The sequence below is a fragment of the Beta vulgaris genome, chromosome 9, assembly GCF_026745355.1.
Source record: "Beta vulgaris subsp. vulgaris cultivar EL10 chromosome 9, EL10.2, whole genome shotgun sequence".
NCBI classification, from domain to species: Eukaryota; Viridiplantae; Streptophyta; class Magnoliopsida; order Caryophyllales; family Amaranthaceae; genus Beta; species Beta vulgaris.
The window spans coordinates 37101764-37125950 of record NC_079210.1 but is presented as its reverse complement, the minus strand read 5'-3'; the positions used below and the strand labels follow the sequence as shown (position 1 = coordinate 37125950).

At 36.6% G+C, this 24187-nt stretch overlaps 1 protein-coding gene, 1 long non-coding RNA gene and 1 other non-coding gene across 4 annotated transcripts; 1 reads left to right on the top strand and 2 right to left on the bottom strand.

The window, feature by feature from the left end:
- Window positions 1-246: 246 nt before the first annotated feature.
- Window positions 247-6810, bottom strand: LOC104885048 (uncharacterized). The gene is made up of 2 exons (XM_057392053.1): window positions 611-6810; window positions 247-528 (listed from the first exon to the last, which is right to left on the bottom strand). The coding sequence occupies exon 1, from the start codon at window positions 4599-4601 to the stop codon at window positions 3570-3572; it is 1032 nt and encodes a 343-aa protein (XP_057248036.1). The 5' UTR covers window positions 4602-6810; the 3' UTR covers window positions 247-528; window positions 611-3569.
- Window positions 5383-5489, top strand: LOC125493937 (small nucleolar RNA R71). Its single transcript, XR_007270260.1, has one exon. It is a non-coding gene; the product is annotated as a small nucleolar RNA R71 (small nucleolar RNA).
- A 148-nt stretch (window positions 6811-6958) lies between the features above and the next one.
- Window positions 6959-13662, bottom strand: LOC125493262 (uncharacterized). 2 transcript variants are annotated; one of them, XR_008967523.1, is made up of 3 exons: window positions 13124-13662; window positions 7791-10035; window positions 6959-7478 (listed from the first exon to the last, which is right to left on the bottom strand). It is a non-coding gene; the product is annotated as an uncharacterized LOC125493262 (long non-coding RNA). The 2 variants fall into 2 exon arrangements; XR_008967524.1 differs by having other exon boundaries at window positions 13143-13662.
- Window positions 13663-24187: the final 10525 nt, after the last annotated feature.

The following is a 24187-nucleotide window of genomic DNA, read 5'->3' as shown; positions in this document are numbered from 1 at the left end:
TAAAAAAAAGTAAAGAAAAACAAATGAAAAACACCAAAAGAAAGGTAGAAATGTCTAAATGAAACAAAAAAAGAACATCAACTGAAAGAATATAAGAAGCAACTGAAACAATACTAGAACCAACTGAAACAATACAAGAATCAACTGAAAGAATATAAATATCAACTGAAAAACAACATCAACTGAAAGAATACAAGTAGCAACTGAAAGAATACTATAATCAACTGAAAGAATACTATAATCAACTGAAAGAATATAAATATCAACTGAAAAACAACAACAACTGAAAACATATGTGTATAAAACAACAAAAACTGAAACACAAACCCTAACAACATGAAATAAATACACTAATAAACTGAAAACATCCAAAAATAGAAAAAAACAAAATAAATATCTCAACTACACTAAGAATTTGAAATCTACCTTGGATCATAATCACCATCTTTCTCTTTCTTCTTCCCAGCAGTAGACAGTGCCAAAAATTTTCCTGAAGATGCGACACTCTTCACCTTCTTCGACTTCGGGCTACATTACAATTACAACAACAAAAACGCTAAAAATTCGAAAAACAAAAAAAAATTGCAGCAAAAATCAAACGAAATTATACCTAGAATCATCATCTCTGATCCTCTTCACCATATTTGCGATGCAACAGTAATGAATTACGAACAAAAAAACACGCTAAGTTTCAACAGCAGAGAAGTAGAGAAGCAGAAAAATTCTAGAAATAATAAGTAAATAATATATCGGTTTCTTTGAAAAGAAGAAGAATCAGTTTTAAAACTAGCGAGAATCAAGCAGATATCCAAAAAACAGTTTCAAACTCGAAAAAAGATAATGACCTAATAACCGTTAAATGTTTTTTCTAAAAATAAACAAAGCTGCTGATCAACAAAACAAATATGAAAAAAAAAACCCGCACGTTTTTGATCGGTTAAGCCCGTCCGACGGAAGGTATTGGGTCAGACGGTCTGACCCAATACTTTCACTTCCTTTTTATTGCTGCTGTCCACCTTAGTCTTAGGTTTTTGTTTTTCTTTTTATTTGCTGTTGGATCTGCTTTTTGATGATGGGTTGTGGCCCACTTTTTTATATCTTCTTGTCATCTGTCTTAGGTTTGTTGTGAGTGTGGCTTTTCTTTTTTCTTCTTTCAATTTTCCTACAAATAATTTAATAAAGTAATAAACACTTAGGCTCCAAAATAAATTATTTTCATAATAAACAAATACTACTATTATAAATATTAGATAAACCAAATTAGCATGTATAAGTAGTATTAGAATCAGGCAAGTAATTTATTGAGCTCATTTTTTCATATTTTATCAACTTTATTGCATAAGTAACTTGACTCTTAAAACGTTAAATATAAGAAAAAAAACCTATTATAAGTCCCAGAACTTATAATGGGCTAAAATTATAAGAGTAATATAATGGGCTAAAATTATATATAAAATAGGGACTTATCAACTCCCCCACACTTAAGGTTTGCTAGTCCTCAAGCAAAGTAGGATTATAATACTAGCATCTATTTGTCATTATAAATTTTTAACTTTCCAATTGACTGACTTTTCAGGCAAATCCTATTATAAGTAGCCATAACTCAACTGAAAGTTTTCACAAACACCAAAAATATGATTTATCAAAATAATTTTAGTTCGAAAATATTATTTAGACGTCACAAGGAATGAGCCAAAGACCAACCAACTCTTCAAAAACCATAGTACTTCATATAATAGTGTTTCCATTCAGTCTTACCACAACCATATTCAAGAATTGAGTAATTGAGTAATTAACTTGGTGAACCCTCCTTTAGTTGTGCAAACAAAAATAAAATATTATAATCACTCATGTGTTTAGGGTATAATAATTATCACTCATAACCTAAAAAGTCGACTCGAAATGAAATATTTCTTCTTTAAATTTCCATATCGTTCAATTCTCCACCACTAAGAAGACATAGAGCATGAAAAAATCAAAAGGGCTTTAGTAAGGTTGTAATGTAAGGCTCGGGTAAAGGGTAGGAAGTATTTAGTATTTGGTGGTCAAAATCTTTGAGACTGGTGGAGTACACAATCTCTAACAAGGCCAATTGTAATGGTCACAGTCAAAACTCCACTACTCAAATGTTTGTCATATATATCTAATAATAAACTTTTCCGAACTCATTTTTATTCTCAATATCAACCTCTTCTTTCTTTTTCTTCTTTCTTTTTCTTCTTCTTTTCATATTTTGTCATTTCTTTTCTTCCTTCATATTTTTCATTTCATTTTGATATTTTCTTTTGAGAAAAATTATAGTTGGAAACTAATATAATCACCTACACATAGAAGTATGACGTACAACCCCATTATAATCATGTCATATATTCCACTAGCTCAAAGATTAGGTAAAAGTCATGTGTTTAGGGAATAAGCTTGTAATGTGGTTTAAACAAAAGAAATAGGCTTAAGGCTCAGAGGGGCTTTAGAAAGATATATGATTATGTAGGTGGCTTAAACTAAATATGGTTCAACAAAAACAAATGCCTTTATCATTTTAATATATGCTCATGTTTCAATGTAGTCTCGAAGAAACCAATGCAAATCCAAAAGTTTATACTTCACCAGGAACAAACACACACTCTCAAAAAAAAATAGAGACTAATACAGATGTTTTAGTCTACTACAAGGCTCAAAAGTCTCACAATGGTTATAAATGTCCACCAAGTAAATCACAATCAAATCTTAAATAACCATTCTTATCACTTGCCAAACACTTGAACAATGATACTATGCTATTCTCCGAATCAGTCAAAATTAAAGACCCATTAGTTTGCAACAAAACTAGAAAAACTTTTTTTTTTTGAATTTTAAAAACTGATTTTTTTTTTCTTTTCAGTCAAATTAAGCTAATGGAATTTGCCTTTAAATCAATATCAGACATGAAAATTAAAATTTTTGCATAAATTTTGACAGCACCTCCCCTAAAATGTGGCATATCCAATAAGATTTTCTAGACCTGTTTCTTCACACAAATTAATTCCAGCATCACAACAATACATCAAACCCAGCAATTCAAGGCTTAAGCCTCTCCCCCACACTTATTATAAACATTGTCCTCAATGTTCAAATATACTCAAACTATATGGGAAAGGGGACGAAAACTGTAGCAATAACCATGGCAATATGAAAGACTTAGAAAGAAACAACCTGGGGTGTAAGACGACTTCTCACGTCCAATGCGGTAAGAGAGCGACAACGAGTGAGCTACTCTTATACCCACAACAGCTCACAACAGCACATAGTAAAAGGAAGTAGCAGGACATAACAATATCAGGTTACAGCAGCACCTAGCAGCACGTAGCAGCAGCATGTAGCAGCAGCACGTAACAAAGCAGGTAACATGCATAAGAGACTCATCTTAATTATCCCACAGCCTCATTACAGTCTCTAGTATCTGCAAAAGAAAAACAAAAGGAACAAGCATAAAGAGAACTAAATGAGAAAAATAAACAATCAAAGTGCTTGGGTTGCCTCCCAAGTAGCGCTTGTTTAGAGTCTATAGCTTGACTTCCATCAAGTTCCGTTTAACCAGGATCAATCGAGGAGTTAGTCACTCCTTTAGTGGTCGTCTTAGTTATCAAAGGAGACTCACCTTTAGTTTTGAATTCACCCTTTTTCCTCCCTGAAAAACATTCCTTGATTAGAGGAAAAACCTTTCTTACCTTTTCATTCTTAAGCTTAGGAGGAGTACCTGTTTTACTCAAACACACTTCAAGTAGAGCATTAGTAGCATCAGTTATATGTTTCTTCTTAGTCATGTCTTCAATTATATCAACTTGACAAACAAGATCTTGTTGTGAATTGTTTCTAGAAGAAGTGAATATATTAAAGTGAACTTTCTCCTCACCAATTTCAAACGTTAAAATACCATTCTTAACATCTATATTAGCTCCAGCAGTAGCCAAGAAGTGTCTACCTAAAATAATGGGTACCTCTATATCTTCATCCATATCAAGAATAATAAAATCAACAGGAATAATAAATTTATCGACTTTAATTAGCACATTTTTTAGTATTCCTATTGGATATTTAATAGATCTATCGGCAAGTTGAAAAGATACAGTAGTAGATTTTATATTATGCAATCCTAACTTCTTGCAAATAGATAAAGGCATAAGAGAGACACTTGCACCTAAATCACATAAAGCTTTAGAAAATTTAATATCACCTATAGTGCAAGAAATGGAAAAACTTCCCGGGTCTTTTAGTTTAGGGGGAAGCTTTTTCTGAATCACAACACTACATTCCTCACTAAAAACAATTGTTTCATATTTTTCCAACTTCTTCTTTTTAGACATAATTTCCTTAAGAAACTTAGAATAAGAAGGAATTTGCATTAAAGCATCAATAAAAGGAATGTTAATATGTAATTGCTTAAACATTTTCAAGAATTTCTGAAATTCACTATCTAATTTAGTTTGTTTAAGTCTTTGTGGAAAAGGAATAGGGGGAACATAAGGTGTCACTAGGGGAAGAGGTGTTAATTCAGGATCTCTTTCAGCTTCATAATTCTCCTTCTCTTTTTCACTTTCATTGGCGACCTCATTTTCTTTCATCGTACTTTTTATGTTACTTAACTCCTTATCATTTCTAAGAGTGACAGCATTGCAATGTTATTTAGGATTAACTTCAGTTTTACTAGGCAAAGCTCCTTGACTTCTAGAATTGATGGCATTAGCTAACTGTGTCCAAGTTGAAGTTCTACATTTCTATTTAGAAATAGCCATTTGATCAACTTTAGTTTCCAACTTTTCAATTCTTTCAGAAGTAGCATTAGCTAATTTTTCAATAGCTAGTTCCCAAGATCGTCTAATTTCTTGTTGGGGTTGTTTTTGATGGAAGCCAGGGGGATGTTGTGAATTATCATTAACATTTTGTTGGCCTGGATTCCTCCAAGAGAAATTAGGATGGTTTCTCCAGCCTGGATTATAAGTATTAGAATAGGGATCATTTTGTGGGTGCTTATTAAAATTAGAAACATATTGAGCTTGCTCCACATTAGCACATTCAGTAGTTAAATGAGCACCTCCACACAAATTACATGGCATAGTAGTAGACATAGAATTGACATTACTCATTTTAGTAAACAAATTAACTAAGTTGTCAAATTTTGCATTTAACATGTTAATTCCTTCTACTTCATACATACCAGCAGCATTTTTTGGTTTACCCCTATTATTAGACCAATGATAATTATTAGAAGCCATTTCTTCAAGTAACCTATTAGCTACTTCAGTAGTTTTACCCATTATTGCACCTCCTCCAGCAGCATCTATAGTGATTCTAATAGATTCATTCAGACCATTATAAAAAGTTTGCACTAGTAACCAATCAGGAACACCATGATGAGGACATTTACGTTGTAAATCTTTAAACCTTTCCCATGCTTCATATAAAGACTCCCCATCATATTGAGCAAAACTAGTTATATTATTTCTAAACTTAGCAGTTTTTCCCGGAGAAAATATTTACTAAGAAAAGCTTGAGATAATGTAGCCCATGTTGTAAATGAATTAGGTGGATTAGATTTTAACCACATTTTAGCTTTATCTCTAAGTGAAAACGGAAACAAACCAAGTCGAATAACATCGTCAGTCACTCCATTTAACTTAACAGTATCGCATTTTTCAAGAAAAGTGGTTATATATTCATTAGGGTCTTCATTATCTAGGCCACTAAATTGGTCTTGTTGAATTATTTGAATTAAAGCAGGGCGAAGCTCAAATTATTAGCAGAAATAGTAGGTCTTACAATACTTGAAGGGCCTCCACTAGCATTCGGCATTCGTAGTCACGTAGTGGCTTTTCGTTGTTGTTATCCCCCATCTCTAATGGTTTATTGTCAGATTCTTCAGAGAAGATGTACTCCAAATCAAAATCTGGCAGCTTTTGTATTTGCTCCAACCTCTTCTGTTTCCTTAGTGCACGCGCTGTTTTTTCAATCTCAGGATCAAAAGAAACCAAAGCACGATTAGTACGTGGCATACACTAATAAATATCAGAAATATTGAACTTAACTTAATAATTCTATAAGCACAAAGAAAGAAAAATCACCAAATATGCAGCAACTTCTACGCTAAATAATTAAGAAACACAACTACTAGTGATTCGACAAAGAAACTAGTTAATAAAAAAAATTAATACTAATAACTCAAGAACACAAAGATAGCTCTAACAAAATGTTTATGAGAGGCAATAAAAAAAATTATAAAGAAAAATAAAACAAGTGCTAACAAGAAAATAAAGTCTAAACTAATATTAAAAATCTCTCTAGTATGATATTGAACTATTGCCTCCCCGGCAACGGCGCCAAAAACTTGGTCGGTCCTAAATGTACCTTAAAATACCGAAGTGTACGGGTCAATTAAAATAAATATAGGGTAAGCAAGATATCGTTTCCCACAAGGAGGTATAATCAACTACCAAATTAAGAGATACTAATATTATCTAGACGATCCGGAAATAGTGATTGGTGGTGATAAACTTGACTAATAAAATAAGAACTATACTCTAAAAGGTCGGATAATAGGTAAGAATCAAATATGAGAGAGATAGTTCTAGGTTTTGGGTTTCCCCTTTTACTTCCTATCATGAGATTAAACTAATTGTTGGGTTGAAATAATATTGGGTTGCAATGATCGAACTTCCTATGATATATTATCTCCTCTTCCAAGGTAGAAAACGTGTATTTATACTAATCTTACGCCTACTTCCGTGGTCATAACAATTAATATAAACCCATTATGAACAAGAAATTCATATAAAAGACCACCCAAGTGTATAACTATTCCTAAATTATACTACTTGAGTTTAATAATCCCTCGAACTAATATTGAAATTTCACTTCCGCTAATAATCCAATATCTTAAACATATAATCAATTGGCCAAATCAATTATATCAAACAAACCAAGATTATCAAATTGCAATTATAATAAATCAAACCCAAACAACAAATTCAATTCATTGATAGAAATATAAAAGACTACCTCCCTAACCTAGAACAATTAAATTTAGCAACACATATCTAAATTAACCCAATTGTATAACGATGAACAATTAAAATTTGACATAATAATTAAACAAAGATTAACAATTGAAATAATTAGAGGAAATGAAACAGGATAAACTCCCGAAACAGATGAACTCTCGTCGCCTCTGTTGCTGCGTTCTGTAGCGTCTGCTGTTGTGAGACTTCTGTCTCAATCTCCTCGTCTTCGTCCCTCAATGCTGCATGATTTTTCCATGAAGTCTTCCGTAGGATTCCTTTTTATTGCTGCTGTCCACCTTAGTCTTAGGTTTATTTTTTTCTTTTTATTTTCTGCTGGATCTGCTTTTTGATGATGGGTTTTGGCCCACTTTTTAATATCTTCTTGTCATCTGTCTTAGGTTTGTTGTAGGAGTGTGGCTTTTCTTTTTTCTTCTTTCAATTTTCCTACAAATAATTTAATAAAGTAATAAACACTTAGGCTCCAAAATAAATTATTTACATAATAAACAAATACTACTATTATAAATATTAGATAAACCAAATTAGCATGTATAAGTAGTATTAGAATGAGGCAAGTAATTTATTGAGCTCATTTTTTCATATTTTATCAACTTTATTGCATAAGTAACTTGACTCTTAAAACTTTAAAATATAAGAAGAAAACCTATTATAAGTCCCAGAACTTATACCAAAGATTAATATAATGGGCTAAAATTATATATAAAATAGGGACTTATCAATCTCCCCCGCACTTACATTCTTCATTGTCCGAAAGAATGAGAAGACTTAGCTGGTTTTGTGACGAAGATGGGAGCAGGTGAAAATGTCTTGGTATTGTGCTGTGGTACTGCTGTCAATAATGTACTAGACCAGGGAATGTGGTGTGTGTAAATATGTGCGGCCAAGGGGCTAGATTACCAGTAAGCGTGGAACAAGACTCGCAATATGGTCGCCATCACAATAATCATGGGTTGCCTCCCACGTAGCGCCTTTAGTTTACGGCATTGGCTCGACGTACTTCTATCTTCATTCTAGCAAATTGATTTCATTTAGAGCATTCATTAACATGTGCTCTAGTACGACATCATTCACCATCTCTTCTAGTAAAATCTCCAAATTTTCTGTTCCAAGCTGCACAAGACAATAAGCAACATAATTAGTAGCACCTGACTCTATATCAGAACCTTCCGGTTCAAATACATTCAAATTCAGTTTCTCTCCATTGCTCTCAAGAATGACACAATCGTGAGCAACATCAATTAATGATTTTGAAGTCTTTAGGAATGGTCTCCCTAACAAAATCTCAGAAATGTGGATTCCATTGATAACAATAAAATCAACTAGAAAGCACATGTGCTTAACTTGAACGAGAATGTTCTCTAATAATCCGATAGAATAAACACTACTAGCATCATATACAGTAAGTATCTCACTACAAGTATTTAATGGTCCTATCTTATACATGTCATATAAAGAGAGGGGAAAACATTTACTGCCGATCCTAAATCTAACACGCATTGTCGAAAAATAGTCTCACCTATCCTACATGGAATTGAGAATGATCCAGGGTCTTCACACATTGGGGGTGGTATACTAAGAGGTCTCAAAACTTCTTCTCCTTTGTGTATGTCAGATGTAGTGAGAAAGTCATTCAAGAGTTTACTATATTTAAGAACCACCTTTATTGCATCTAATAACGGAATTCTAGTTCTCTGCATTTCATTATCTTCATGTGCATTCAAAGGTCCAAAAGGCTCAGCCATTGTGGTTCTTCTTTCTACTGAGACTGCATTAACTTATTTACTTGGATTCTACAAAGGTTGAGATGGTAGTTTGCCTGACACATGATTTTCTATATTACTTAAAGAAGTACAAATTTGACTAATCTGGGTGTCAAGTTGTTGGAGATGGGAATCAGTTTTCTTTTGAAACTCAACATTCTAATTATGTACTTGGCGAATTTGGGTGGTAAGATTCTTCACTAAGAAATCTAAGGAAGGGTTAGAAGGTTGAGATTGAGGGTTTTGATGAACAAAAGGTCGAGGATTAGCTTGAGCAAACTGAGGTCTATGTCCATATCTTAAGTTCGGATGGTATCTCCAAACTTCATTATAAGTTGGTGAAAAGGGGTCATATTTTGTTTGGGGCTGGCCGGAAAAGCCACCTAATGCATTCGCATTTTCAGATTGCATAGTAGGACAAGCATCAGTAGAGTGAGAAAATCAAAACAAATACCCTCATAAAAATCAAAACCACCTAATAATTAATTGTCTAGCTTGTGTAGGTGTTTTATCAACTAAAACACCCCTACTAGCCGCATCAATTAAATTTTTATCGTTACCCAAAATACCCGCATAAAAATATTGGATAAGAAGTTGGTCACTAATTTGATGTTGGGGGCAAGAAGCCTAAAGTCGCTTAAAAAGTTCCCAATATTCATATAATGACTCATTAGAATGTTGTTTGACACCACAAATCTCCTTCCTAATGGATCCAATTCCACTTGCAGGGAAGAAATTTTCTAGAAAAGCTTTTTGTAGTGCATCCCATGTAGTAACTGATCCAGGTGGAAGGGAATACAACCAATCTTTAACTATGTCAAACAATGAAAATGGAAAAGAATGTAGTTTGACATGATTAGGATCAATACCTTCTAGTTTCATAGAAGAACACACAACCAAAAATTCTTTAAGAAATCGATTTGGATCTTCACCTCCACGACCATAGAATTTTGGTAAAAGGATGGAAAACCTGAGTTTAACTTTAGAGGTTTTTTCAAGGTTGGAAAAACGATGCCAAGTGGTTCATCATCCAGCTTAGGTGCAGCTAGCTCCTTCAAGGTCACTTTCATCACCGATCTCTTCTTTGTCTTTGAATAAGTTCTCAAGATAAAGACATTCTTCTAGTTGTTTTATAAGAATTCTTTCCTTGTTTTTCTGGCTGTCCGCTTTATTTCTTGATCAAACAACAATTGTTCACGTCATAAGCGTGTGTTCATGTACTGTAAACAGAAAAATGAAGAATTATTATATACTCCAAGTGATTTACAGGTTGTTTGCAAAGAATAATTAAACTGAGAAGTAGAAAGTGGAAATATGAAGTTCATCTTTGATAATAATCATCTCAGTTCCTCAATATATCGAATAAAGAATAAATATTTGCACGTAATAACTCGCAGATATTAATAGTAGAAATTTAGATTACTTGAAAACTACTTGAACCATAAGAGCCCACTTAACTTAAAGTGCAAAAATAAGGACAACTTACTCGATTATACTCATGCTGCGAGTTTAACATTTTAAGAAAACCGGCTTGTTTACTTTTATAAACAGGAAGCGTAAGTCCATTAATTTACTTCATAAGCACATAGTTCATCTTCTTTAGTTCAGTTGGTTTTCATAATCAAGTAGTTCTAAAAAAACTTAACTCTCTTATAGAGTGTTAATAAAAATTATACTTTATAATACTTCCTTAATACTATGACGTGATTCCCATTTTAGAACAACATGTCACTATAAGTGCTCTGTGATAAAAATGATTTCTCAAACAGAACATAGTGTGGTTTCCCTAACATTAACTTAATTAGAGCATAACTACAAGAATCATGAATCTATTTTCGAGATCAACAATCAGTCAGTTACTGAAACTAATATCAGGCCCTAAGACATATAAGATAACATCAAACCACACATATAAGGTCCACCTAATCAAATCATTACTAATTGACTTATGCAATGAAGGTAAGGTAAGTTAAAGGCATGAAAATAGAGGGGGAAATGCAGCCTATTAAACCTACAAACTGGCAGCAGCATTATCCAATAAAATTAACAACTTACAAATCTGGCCTATAGGAGTAAGAGCATTCACATGTGGTCTAACTACAACTGCTCCACTTTAGTACCATATTCAAAAGCATTTAAACAAATTAGAAGAAAGGGAATTATACCAACTGAAAACACATATTTTTTTTTTATACTTTATAGAGATTATAACTAAGCACTATTACTTAAATTCTCACAATAAGAAACAGAGAAGCCCCCTGTTTTTTTAACAAGACGTCAGCCTAGATGGAGCCAATATTTACTCTTGGAGACAACTAGACATTAACATAACTTTTTATGAAGGTTTGTGCAATGTAGCTATGCATAAAATTTGTGCGAACATACTCATTAGCATGAAATTCTAAGTTGTTTAATTTTTTTAGTCTGCTTTAGTGGTAGCCTTAAAAGGAGTAAATTCATTGTCTATTAGATAGGAAGAAAAAAAAAAAGATGCTACAGGATTCTAAAGGGTGGGATATACAGAAATCCTTGACATATTACTCCATGTTTTATTCTTATAGTTATAGGCACGAATCTGAAAATCACTTAGCAAAAATACTAGCAGGCAGAGCACCAATGTTCGCTGTTTATTGTATTGAAAAAAAATCAAGCAGTAAAGAGTATAATTCTAGAAGAATACCAGAGATACTCCCAACAAATATGATGCAGGATGTGAAACAAGCTAATATCATGCAAAACGTTGTATGGAAACATGATATGGACATGAACAATATAAGATGCCAACTTAAACTAGCAGACTACAAACTCTACTAATGATTTGAGTCATAGGCAAAGATAGAAATAAATGAATGAAAATTTCAAACTACTAGGTGAGCAAAATACCAGACTGATATTAAGGATATGAAAATTAGCACTTCTCGTAAAAAAATCAGAGATTAAATGAGCACTAGAGACAAAATCAGACTCTCTAAACTCCTAAGCAATCAGAAACTCTATATTAAGGATATGTATGTGAACCTCCTCATGTCTCACTACTTTAAGACTTAAATAAATTAAGGCATTTGTGGGACAAAATGGAACACAAGTAGATAATCATGCAGATCCATTATTAACTGAGCAAAGTTAATACACTTATTAGACACAAGATGAAACAAAGCAAATATGATATTCAAGCGCGTGAAATGTTTCGTAGTTCACTAAATATAATAGCATAGCAAGACACAAAAAAACCACTAGTGTAATTTACTCTAACTAACAGATCATAGTCAGAGAAATACTACAGACATGGTTAAACAATAGGAACTTTAGAGACTAAAATTATCAACTGAAATTTTAATGCCATGCTGCAAAAATATACAACAATATACAAGGAGTAAGTCAAACTTTGATAAATAGGAAACTAAAACATATCTCTCCGACAACAACGCCAAAATTTGATATTTGTCGTTTACCGTACACAAATTAATAATTTATAATACCAATCTTAATCCTTCAAAAATATTAACAACTAGTAAAATGGTAAGAAAAGGTCGATCCCACAAGAAGATTATTAAAATTCCTAACTCTCAAAGTTTAACTCGCAACAAAAATAAACTATTATGCACATAAATAATATAAATACTAGTATAACATTATTTACTCTTATGAACATAGAATGGGGGGTTTTGAAATCATACCTAAATAACTAATATAAATGAGTTTAGAGAAAAATAAATACTATTCTACTATTCACAAGTGACAAACAAGCAACCAACAAAACTTAGGTTCGATCATGGATAAATTAGACACAACTAAGTTTCTTAATCTCAGTCATTTGGTGTAGTTCAATAATAAGTTTAGTAAATAGGTTGTCGAATTACCGCCGCGGTCAATTCAATATTTTGCTCACTAAAAAACTTAGAATCTTGCTAAAATATAAACAACCCCAATAAACTTGTTTTATTAGTTCAATTCGTATACTTAATAAGACTAATTATGAACCGCTCAAACTAGTATTATTAAGTCATTATCTCTAAATTACCATTAAACGCCGCGCCTAATAGAAATTTAGCAAAGTCTAATAACTTCATACAAGTAATCGTGCACTACTACAAGAATTGAGATTAAACTTTTGTAATTGAAACACAAATTAACACATGAATTGATTAATTCAAAAGTTAATATTGAAATATGAATAAACTCATAGTTCAAACACTTAGACCAAAATCAGAAATTAGAAACCAAATCAAAATAACATCTAATTAACAATAATAACAACCAAGTTCAATCACAAGAACTAGATAATTAAGGAATAAAGAAGAGAGAAACTTATGAAATTCGGATTAACCCAAGGACCCCGCTGCACTTGATTCTCCACAAATGTCGACCACTCTCATGCAGTACTCCTCAATCTCGTAGCCTCAGATCTTCTTGTATTACTACCTTGTTCTCACAACTCTAAATTTCTGTCGCTCTGCTTGTGTATTATTGTGGTAAAAATTAGGGAATATATACCCAATTTAGAATTCCCCAATTTTCATTTTTAGGGAAATTACTTGCAGAGATGAAAAAAAAATTTCATATGCTCCATATTCCCTAAATTAGACTCTTGAATTCGGTGAAGAATCTTGAATCAAGGGAACAATTTCTCTTTCCTTTACCGAATTGGTCATTGAAATGGAAATAAGAAAATCTCCTATTTTATCTTACTCTGCTATAATGAATGAAGGAAGGAAGAAAGTTTCCTACTTTCTTTGATTGAAGTTTCCCATGAGATGTGAAGTAAGAAACACGATGAATTTCGCTTCCTTTTACTTCTCACGTTTAATTGGTTTGGGCTTGCACTATTTTCTTCAATTAATAAGATATTGCTTTTGGGCGGCATCATTTTCTTCTACTTTCATTTTCTTCTACTTTCATTTTCTTGTCTACTTGTAATAACCTACAATAAAAAAAAGCACACTGTTTAAGCTAATTATTCACAAAAATATAATATGGACATAAATGACTCACTTATTAATAAAAGTCAATAATCGTTAATAACACATAGAAGATAACTATAAGACTAATTTTAGGGACTAAAAATATAGAATTATATGCACTTATCAATTCTCAAGAACATTTCAAGGTTTTGATTGTAGAATAAAGTTCTAGGACTGAATAATTTCATAGTTAAAATCGTATATCTATTATATAATTATTTTAACCTTCATAACGTATTTTGTAACTAACCTTAATCACCTGAAGTTAAGACCCTTAGTGGGAAAAATTGGGTCTGCCTACTAACTCTTTGATGTTTCATATCACTTCTCGAGTTTGCCATTCATAATAATAATGAAAAATTTACAACCTAAGGCTGAAATTTTTATATTAAAATAAAAATTACAACCTATTAAGAATTTTTGAATTCTAAATCCTAGGCATAAATTTAGTCCCTTGGAGACCTTGGCTTATAGGCATTATAATCCTCTTCAGAGGCGCCATCATTCTCTCCAACAGTAACATCGCTGGAGTCATCGCCAAGAGGGTAAAAACGGTATTCACAGCTAGAGGTGTCCTCTGGGATACGATCCTTATAAACCCTCCTCCTTCGGGAAGGGGGCTCGTCGTCATCTTCATCCTCCTCCTCCTCATCATCATCATCATATTCATCTGATGGTGGAGGAACACCCTCCTCTTGTTCTTCTTCTTCCTCTTCCTCTTCCTCTTCCTCTTCTTCCTGCTATATCTCCTCTAGTATCACAAGAGGAGGGAGGAAGGGCTGGTCAAACTCTTGTGGGTTGACCTCTTGAGTCCTAATAATGCAGGAGTCGACGGATAATTGAGGGGCATCCATTTCTAGAGAAGAAGGTTTCTTGAGAAGGTTTAGGAGATGAGAGTTTTTTTGGGGGGTGTTGTTTCAAGAGATGAGTAGTGTCTCAAGATTATTACACTTACCCCTTTTTATAAAAAAGATTTACTGTCTCCTGAAAAATAAAAAGTTACGTCCCTTTTGAAATGGGCTTTTAAGTAACACACCCCTTGAGATGGGCTTCCAAGTCACGCGCCCTTTGAAGTGGGCCCAATAAAAGATGACCCAAAATAAAACATATCACGCAGAGCACGTGTTTTCTTCTTTTATTGTTTCATTTTACTTGTCTTCTCCATTAACACTCTTTTCAAGGATTTTAGGAAAAATCAAGATCTTTCAGACCAATTTTCTTCATTTGTTTACAAATTCACAACCATCACCTAACTTCAATTCACTATGTATAATGAAAGAATTTGTCACGAAAATGAAATTCGTGAAGCGCATGCTATTAAAAGTGACGCCATGCAATCTGAGGCGGCTTGTCAGTTATGCAACGCCATTAGAGTGAACCTTAGGATTTATAAGTCTCAAGTGTTCTTGTATGTGAATATACTAGTGGAAAAAATCTTATCTGTCACTTAGTAATTCTTATGGCTGATTTTTGTAGGATGACATGACGTAATGACATAGTGACTTTGACATCTAAGACGCGATGGGAAGATGCGAAGACTAAGTCAACTAAAATCAGTAACCGATTGTCCAAGAAAGGAAGGTGCTTTATCCGGCGATAATTCAACAAATACAGCCGTTTGGGAAAATCAATTACATGAAGGAAGGAAGTAGATTCCGTCAGTGGAAGCTTTGATCAAGAGAATCTCCTACAATCAAGGAGCGGTTATTATTGTAATTGCTTAGGAAATTAATAGTGCATTTAATCAGAAAAATCCAAAGGAAAAGATACGGCATATGATATACAAAAGACAAGGAAAAAAGATGATTATCCAACTAGAGACGACATTTGACACTTGTACTTAGAGAAAAAAACTTAAGCTGTAACGATTGTCGCTCATCTGGAACGATCGTCCTCGATAGTCGATTGGTGGAACCATCTTCACCCGCGGTTTTTACCCACCTTCATTGGGGTTTTCCGCGTAACCGTTTTTGTGTGTTCATCCCTTTATCCCCCTTTGCATTCATTCTTTGCATTGTCGTATTCATAATCTGGGTAAATCGTCCCTAACTTTAATTCTGTCGTAGTAGGCAAATTTTAGCATAAACAGTTTGGCGCTCACCGTGGGGCATAAACAGATCAACTACTGTTCAAACCCATCCAATGGCTAGAACGCCAAGTCTCGACGAAATGCAGAGGTTATGTGACCAAATGAGAGCAGAGATGCTCAAAATGAAGCAAGTTAATGAGCGTCTATCAACTGTGTAAGTTAACTAGTGAAGTGATGGAGATTTGAAAAGTTTTAAGTTCCCCTACTGCAAATGATGGTTAAGTTGAACCCCTAAAGTCTTAGAGAGAGAAAACCCTCCCAAAATACCCAACCGCCCTCACGGCCGAAAGTTCCCCCTCCCCCAACCTGTGCTTCACCGGCAAGCCATAGGATGGCAGTAAAACCAAGGTCCCCACCCCCATCCCCTCGTCTCACTGCTAATCCTGACCCACGTCCCCCTGACCCATATCTGTCAATAGAGGAAGGGGAATTTTCTCAAGCCATTAATGACTCTGCAGAAGCATGAAATCCTTTGTCATTTAGAGATGCTTTATCATCTGTCTCCCTAAATTCAGGTGCATTAATGTCTGAATCTATCCTTTTAAATCTTCCTGAACCCCCGTTTGCAGTTGAAGTGTCAACTCCTTTAAATGAAGGAGAGGTGTTTATCCCCATTTCTCGAAAAGAATACCTGGATATTGCTAAACCTTGGGAATTAGCTATTACATGCAAAGTTCTGGGTCGGTCATTCTCCCATGACTACTTAAAAGTTGAACTGGGCAAAGTGTGGAATTAGCAAGGTCCATTAGACTTAATAGCGGTAGGTAATGGATTCTATATAGTGAAGTGTTCATCCCCAAGTCAAAAATCTTCCATTTTGGCAGGGGGTCCATACTTCATTCTCGGATGTTTGGTATGGGTGCAACAATGGATACCAGGATTCCAAGCTACTTCAGCGACCATTAGAGAAGTTCCCATATGGATTCATCTTCCGGGGTTACCAATAGAATTTTACGGAAGGGATATGCTTGAAAAAATAGGAAATGGAGTGGGGGAAATTATTAAAATTGATTCACACTCTATAAAGGGTGGTAGACGTCGATTTGCGGCAATTTGTGTCTTGATGCAGGAAGGTAAACTCATGCCTAGAAGAGTGAGAATTGGAAGAGTGTCACAGGAAATGGCCTACGTGGAGGGGTCGTGGTGCTGCACTATCTGTAATCGTGTGGGCCAAGCAAAGAGGGGCTATCCTTCTCGTCAAAACATGGAAAAAAAAGAGGTTGAGATCACCGGAAACTCGCAAAGTAGAGAGTTGAAGGAGGAGGAAAGGTGTACGAAGGTGGTGAACCGAAGTGATAAAAACCGAAATAAAAGTTCCAAAAAGGGAAGTAGACCCCTAATATCCAACAGATCTTGGGCCCCCAAAAATCCAGCAGACTCAAAAGGAAAAAAGGCGGCTGCATTAAATGAAGAGTTGACAACTCTCGAAAAGGGGGCTGCTAATCCTGCAAATCACGAAAAAATAGAAAATCTCAACTCTTTCTCTCTCCTTCAAAATGCCGGATGTTCAGATACCATTGAAGAAATCCCTCCCCCAGTCCAAAATCTTCTTGGGAGTTGTTCTGCGGATTTGCCTGACCCTTCTCTCATTGTACCCTTGCTGTCCCCTAGTAAGGCTATTTTTACTTCCTCTGAGAAAAGTAAAATAGTGGAGTCATGTCAACCCCTCCCGAAAAAACCATCCCTTCCTTTTAAAAACCCAGCCCCATCCTCCTCTATACCCGTAAACATATCCCCCATTTACTCTAAACAAAAAGAAAAAACACATATGGACCAAATGGAATCCTATACCCCCTCCCCAGCCCCCCCCCCCCCCACCAACCACCCCTCCATCATCCTCCCGCCACCCAAAAATCCAAATTGTGAAGGACCTCTCCTTCATAAGGTATGCCCGGCCAATGAGGCCCCTAATGCCCGAGTTGAATAATCCGGGCTTCGTAGACTTCCTGCTCCCGGAGTCACCGGAGATCTATGCCGACATCAGCTTGAAGGAGGTCAAAGCTCTAATGCTAAACCCGAAACTCACTCCGGAAGTGTACAAACCCTTAATCATGTATGCAAACTCAGAAATAATGTTTCCTCACATCCCTCACTTCCAAATGACAGCATATCTCCCACCCCTATTCCGACTATTCATACAATGGGTTCTACAGAGGGAAGTGAAGGACGAAGCGGCGGACCGAGAACTCCTTATGAATATCGGCCCTTGGTTGGACCCATCTCCCGTATTTACCATGACTCGAACGGTGGTATTGGTGAACCACATGCAGCTCCGTGTGCAAGCCATGAGCAACACGGATGCACTGATTATAGCCCGGTTACAAAGACCCATGAAGCAACTGGAATTGAATGTCTCTTGGGAAGAGGCAAAAGGGAGAAAAAACCCGCGCGAGGCAGAGATGGTTTTCGTGGCCTCACCGGAAGCTGTGGATTTGTCCCAAAACCAGACAAGAAGTTGATCCGTGGGAGCGCGGAAATGAAGGGTTCCTTAAGAGGATCATGGCCACCCCCAATTTATTCAAAGGAATGTCGATCCTATTCTGGAATGTGAAGGGAATTAGTAGGCCATCTTTTGTGTCGAATTTTCGACTGCTCATGCACCATCATACACCCTCTCTCGTGGTGCTTGTGAAGACGTGGGTCTCGAGGGATCGGACCGCGGTCATTATTCAGGAGCTGGGGCTGGACTCTTGGTTTCTTGTGGATCTTGTGGGCTTTGCCGGAGGCATCCTCCTCCTTTGGAACTCACATGTGGTTGACTTCCAAAAGATTGGGGAAGGTGTCCAAGGAGTGCATGGGGTTTTGGAGGTACGTAATATGAAAACTTCTTTTCTTTTTTCTGCTATATATGCCAGCGCTAAATATTGCATGCGTAAAGATTTATGGAATGAACTTTTGTCCTTTTCCCTAAATGTTAACAAACCCTGGTTAGTTTTAGGCGATTTTAATGAAGTAACAAATAGAAATGAGAAGTCTGGTGGCCGAAATATCTCGCATCATAGAACTAATATGTTTGTTAATATCATGAATAACTATAACTTGCTTGATATTGGGTATAATGGACCTAAGTATACTTGGACAAATAATCGTAGCAATAACCCGATTTATGAAAGGCTGGATAGGGGCTGGGCAAATGATGATTGGATTAATGCGTTCCCGGCCCATAACCTTTGGCATCTTCTTAGGGTTACCTCCGACCACTGCCCTATTTTATTGAAACTTGAGAATGATCGCCCTATGGAGGGGCCGAAACCATTCAGGTTTGAGCCGATGTGGACCCTAGATAGTAGATTCTTAGATGTAGTTAGGCAGGCCTGGCCTAGTAGACCAATCCTCTTGGGGGAAAAATTGATCACACTAGGATAGCCCTGGTGGATTGGAACCATAACTCCTTTGGGAATGTCCATGCACGGAAAAGACACCTCCTTGCAAGGCTGAAAGGGGTCCAGTTACACCTCCAGGATTATCCTCTATCTTTGTTTCATCAAAACCTTGAAAATGACCTTCAAAATGATATTATGAGAATTCTTGACCAAGAAGAACTCCTGTGGCGCTCCAAAAGTAGGATGGATAGAATCGGGGAGGGAGATAGGAACACTGGGTACTTTCATCGGAGCGTTATCATTAGAAGAAATTCCAATAGGATCCTCTGCCTTAGAGACGAGGTGGGAAATGAAATAGTTGACCCATTGGAGATTAAGGGACACATCCTTAGGTTCTATACCCTGTTGTATTCCACGGAGCAGGTGCAATGCCCGAGGCAGGAGGTTGATTTAGATGACACCTCCTGCCTTGATGTTAGGGACACCCCGTCAATGGAGGAAATAAGAGATGCCCTATTCTCTATGAAACCCTTAAAAGCCCCGGGGCCCGACGGTTTTCATCCTTTATTCTTCCAGAAGTCTTGGGGAGTGGTGGGGAATGATGTCTGTGAGTCTATTAGAAACTGGTTTAGGAGGGGCTACCTGCCCGAAGGCCTAAGCTAAGCCCTAATCTGTTTAATCCCCAAGCAGGAATCCCCCGAAACCATCAAGCAGTATAGGCCAATTAGTCTATGTAATACTTTTTATAAGTTGGTCACAAAAATTCTTTTCAACCGGCTAAAATCCCACATCCCTATCTGGATCTCCAAGTACCAAAATAGCTTCATAAAGGGTAGAGGGCGTGACATCAATTTAGTTGTCGCCTCAGAGATTCTCCATTCGATGAATAAAAAGAAAGGTAAATGGTTTGCTCTGAAAATCGATCTAGAGAAAGCCTATGATAGGCTGGAATGGAGCTTTGTCAGAGAGTGCCTTCTTGAGTGTAACCTGTCTTTACCCTCTGTGAACTTCATTATGGAGTGTGTCTCGAAAGCTTCCTCGGCTGTGTTGATTAATGGCAGGAAGTCTGACACTTTCTACCATTCTTGGGGGTTGCGCCAGGGTGACCCTATGTGTCCTTACCTGTTTAATATCTGCCTCTAGGCCCTCTCGAAAGCTATCCTTGGGAGCTGTGAAAGAAAGGAATGGACTCCATTCTGGGTAGGGAGAAAGAAGGTACCAATATCGCACCTTCTCTTTGAAGATGATCTACTTCTCTTTGGGAGGGTGGACGAGGATACTGCTTTTGCGGTGCGACAAACGCTTGAGAAGTTTTGTCAGGTGTCAGGCCAGAAAATAAATGAGCTAAAAAGTAAACTGATTTTCTCTCCTAACACGGACCAGAGCCATAGAGATTTATTCGACGAAACCATAAATGTTAGGGAAAACCTTGACCTTGGGATGTATCTAGGTCTCCCGATATCGCATAAAAGACCCACCAGAGCCCAGACTCAGTTTGTAGTGGAAAAAGTTAGGAGGAAGTTGGGAATGTGGAAAACAAAATTTTTAACAAAAGCCGGAAAGCTGTGTTTAATTCAATCAACCCTATCGACCATTCCCGCTTACTATATACAGGCCTGTGTCTTACCTACCTCTATCCTTAAGGATCTAGATCGAATTACGAATGACTTTCTGTGGGGGGAGAAGAAAATCCATTTAGTGGGAAAGGATAAGACTTTTACGCCTAGAGATTGCGGGGGTTTGGGTATTAGGAGCCAGAGTGTAATGAACCTGGCATTCATGGCCAAGCTTGGGTGGAAAGTATCTCACCCCCCCCCCCCGAACCTCGCCCAGGAATGTATCCAATCCAAATATATCCATGCTGATCACGCAACAAAGTTTAAAAATGGTTCAGTATTGTGGAAAAATATAGGGAAGGGGTGGGATATTTTGTAGAGTAATAGTGTGTGGACTGTAGGAAATGGCGACCGTGTAAGATTCTGGAGGGATAATTGGTTGGGTATTGGACCTATCAGAGATTTCATTCAGGGACCATTGAGAGATGATGAGGAGGAGGAAAGAAAGGTAAAAGACTTGGTAATAGGGGGACAGTGGGATTTTAGTACAAACTCTATTGAACTGCCTGACTTTGTTAGAGAGAGAATTTTAAGCCTCCCTGTCCCAGATAGCGACCTAGAGGACTTCCTTGTACCAACCTTTGTGGATCATTCCGGCTTTTCGTTGGCTAAAGTGTATGCGCATCTTATAGCTCGGCCCCCGGTGGACTTTAATTGGCTTTGGAAGAGTAGAATTGAACCAAAAATAAAGTTTTTTCATTGGCTTCTATGTTGTGATCGTATCCCACACAAGGCTCTTTTAGCATTAAGGAAAATCACTCCCAACTCAACCTGCCCCCATTGCAAACATCCGTACGAAAACTCCATTCATATTATCCGGGACTGCATCTTCTCTGTCCCGGTTTGGAACTGCCAGATATCCCAGATACCTAGAAGTGGCCCCATTCAAGACTGGGTAAAAGCAAATATGTGCATGGAGCCTCAGATGCAAGGGATTGAGTGGGCCCAACTATTCCCGTATATCTGTTATGAGATTTGGAAAGACCGAAATTTCTGTAGCTTTAACAAAGGGCGTCCCACGGACGCTAAGCAAATCCTCCAAAAAGCGTTAATAGCCATCACTGAATGGTTAAGAATATCAAATGATCTCCCCTCTCCAAGAACCCCTTTCCAAATAGCTAGTGACTTGAACCTCTTCGATACCGCTATCCATGTGGATGCTGCCTTTTCTAGTAAGTGTACTCCAATTGGGCTGGGGGGTGGTCCGGGATGGGCTAGGGAAGTGGGTCTTGGGATTCAGCAGAAGGTCCTTCGCTCTAGATCCTCTATTATCGGAAATGATGGCCATCTATCTTGGGTTATCTATTGCTATTTGTCATAAGTACAAGAATGTTATATTATATTCCGATTGTCAAGTAGCGGTTAATCTTTTAAAATGCCCTAACATTAACATTAACAAATATACGAGTATGTTGTACCTTTGCAGAAAGTTATGGAAACAGATCCCGGGAGCGAGGATTGACTACTGCATCAGGAGGTTTAATGCAACGGCTGATGTAATAGCTAAAAACTGTAGGAAGGATGATGGTACTTTGAATGTAACTAGGAGCTTTCCCACTCCCCCTAGTTATTGTATGGATGTGTGTCGGCATGATTGTAAGACTATTATTAATATGGTAATGTAAGATGGTTGCTTTGTTCACCAAAAAAAAAAAAAATGAGCGTCTATCCTCTGACTTCTCATAGTCGCAGGAAAAGCTTCAAAAGCTGCAAGAGGCGTTAGGGACATCCAAAGCCTCAAAGGCCCAGCGTCGTGCCAATATGGATGACATCCCTCTTATGTAAAATTATTCTGATTCAGATGGTGCCAAATCCGAAGATGATGTGGAGCCCGAGGACGAAGAGCCCTCGAATGACGTAGAAAGGAATCCTGGCGAAGGAGAAGAAGGTTTCATGGAAAAGCGCCTGATCCTGATCGGGAGGCAGAACAAGCGTCTAATGAAGCTCATGTCTCAGCTCCCTGGAGCTCCAACACCAAGCATCGTGGAGCATCCTGATATTATGCGGCATCACCGTTCGTAGAGAGGATCTCAAAGGCCGTGCTCCCCAAGAAGCTCAATATGCCCGTCCTCGCTGCCAATTATTGTAAAGTTACTTTTACTAAGTGGAGATTCAATCGTAAGATATTTCCATGATGCATGAGCATGTATTGTTTGTGATTTATAGCAAGTTGGACAACCTTTAAAAATTATCCTATAAATAGGAGGAGGATTATTGGAACACTTATAGAGTAAAGGGTTTTATAAGTTCGTATGGTTCTAGACTAGAAGAGGCGGAGGTCTAGTATGCTAAGATTAGAAGACGCAAAACACGTGAAACCATCAAGCGAAACGGGAAGTTCATCATTGGTCGCGACATCCGTCGTAGGTCACGACTAGGGTGTTGTCACTGGTCGTGCCACCCGTCTCGGGTCACGACCAGCGCGCTGTCGTGGCTCGCGATCTGTATCGCGGGTCGTGATGTGCATACTGTTTCGGAGCGTGAAATTTTGCGTAAACGGTTGGTAAATGTTGTATTGTGTACGTTATCCTTTTAATGATGATTGGAAATATTAATCAGAGGATTAAGAGGATATTAAGGCAATTACTACTCTAATCTAAGAGGGTAATATTTATATAATACCTTTATCATTCATATAAAGGGGTGGAAAAAGAAAATCAGTTTTTCATGTCCTTAAAAACTTGCTTTGCTTGAGAGAAACTTCTTTATTTTCTCTCTAGTATTCTTCACAAACAACAAACACAAAAGTTCTTGTTGATTCATATAGAAGATCATCTTGTGAATTGTTTACTCCATTGTATCTCATTAGTTATTTCATGTTAACCCGTTGATCCTATAGGGGCAAAATTAAACTAATCGAAAAGCGTAACTTTCCGTGCCTTGGGGTGGTATATCCGGTTTTCTTGTTGATCATACTTCTAACACAGGTTCACCAAACTAAATTTTATGAGTGTAGGAAATCAAAAGTCCAGCTATACATCCAGTTACATAATTTCAATCACTATTTTGATATAAAGTAATTGAAGTGCAAAGATAATCTAATATATATCGAGTCAATCAAAATCCTTAATCCTATATACATCCTCCAATTACTTTACTATATTCAATTTCAATAAATGATTAACAATAGAACAAATAAATAAGAAAACTATAAGAAAGGCAATTATCATTTTAAATAAATCACCACAATCCTTATCCTCTCCAAATTTATTTAAAAGTACCTCACATATCAAATACATAGAATTTTTCTCCCCTAACCCAAGAAAAGGATTCCACTTCATTACCACATCCTGATTAGAATTTCTAACCTTCTTAATCTTGGATATACACTCAACACGTCTAAAAGAAATATCAGGGATACTAAGGAAATGAGCAAAATCCTT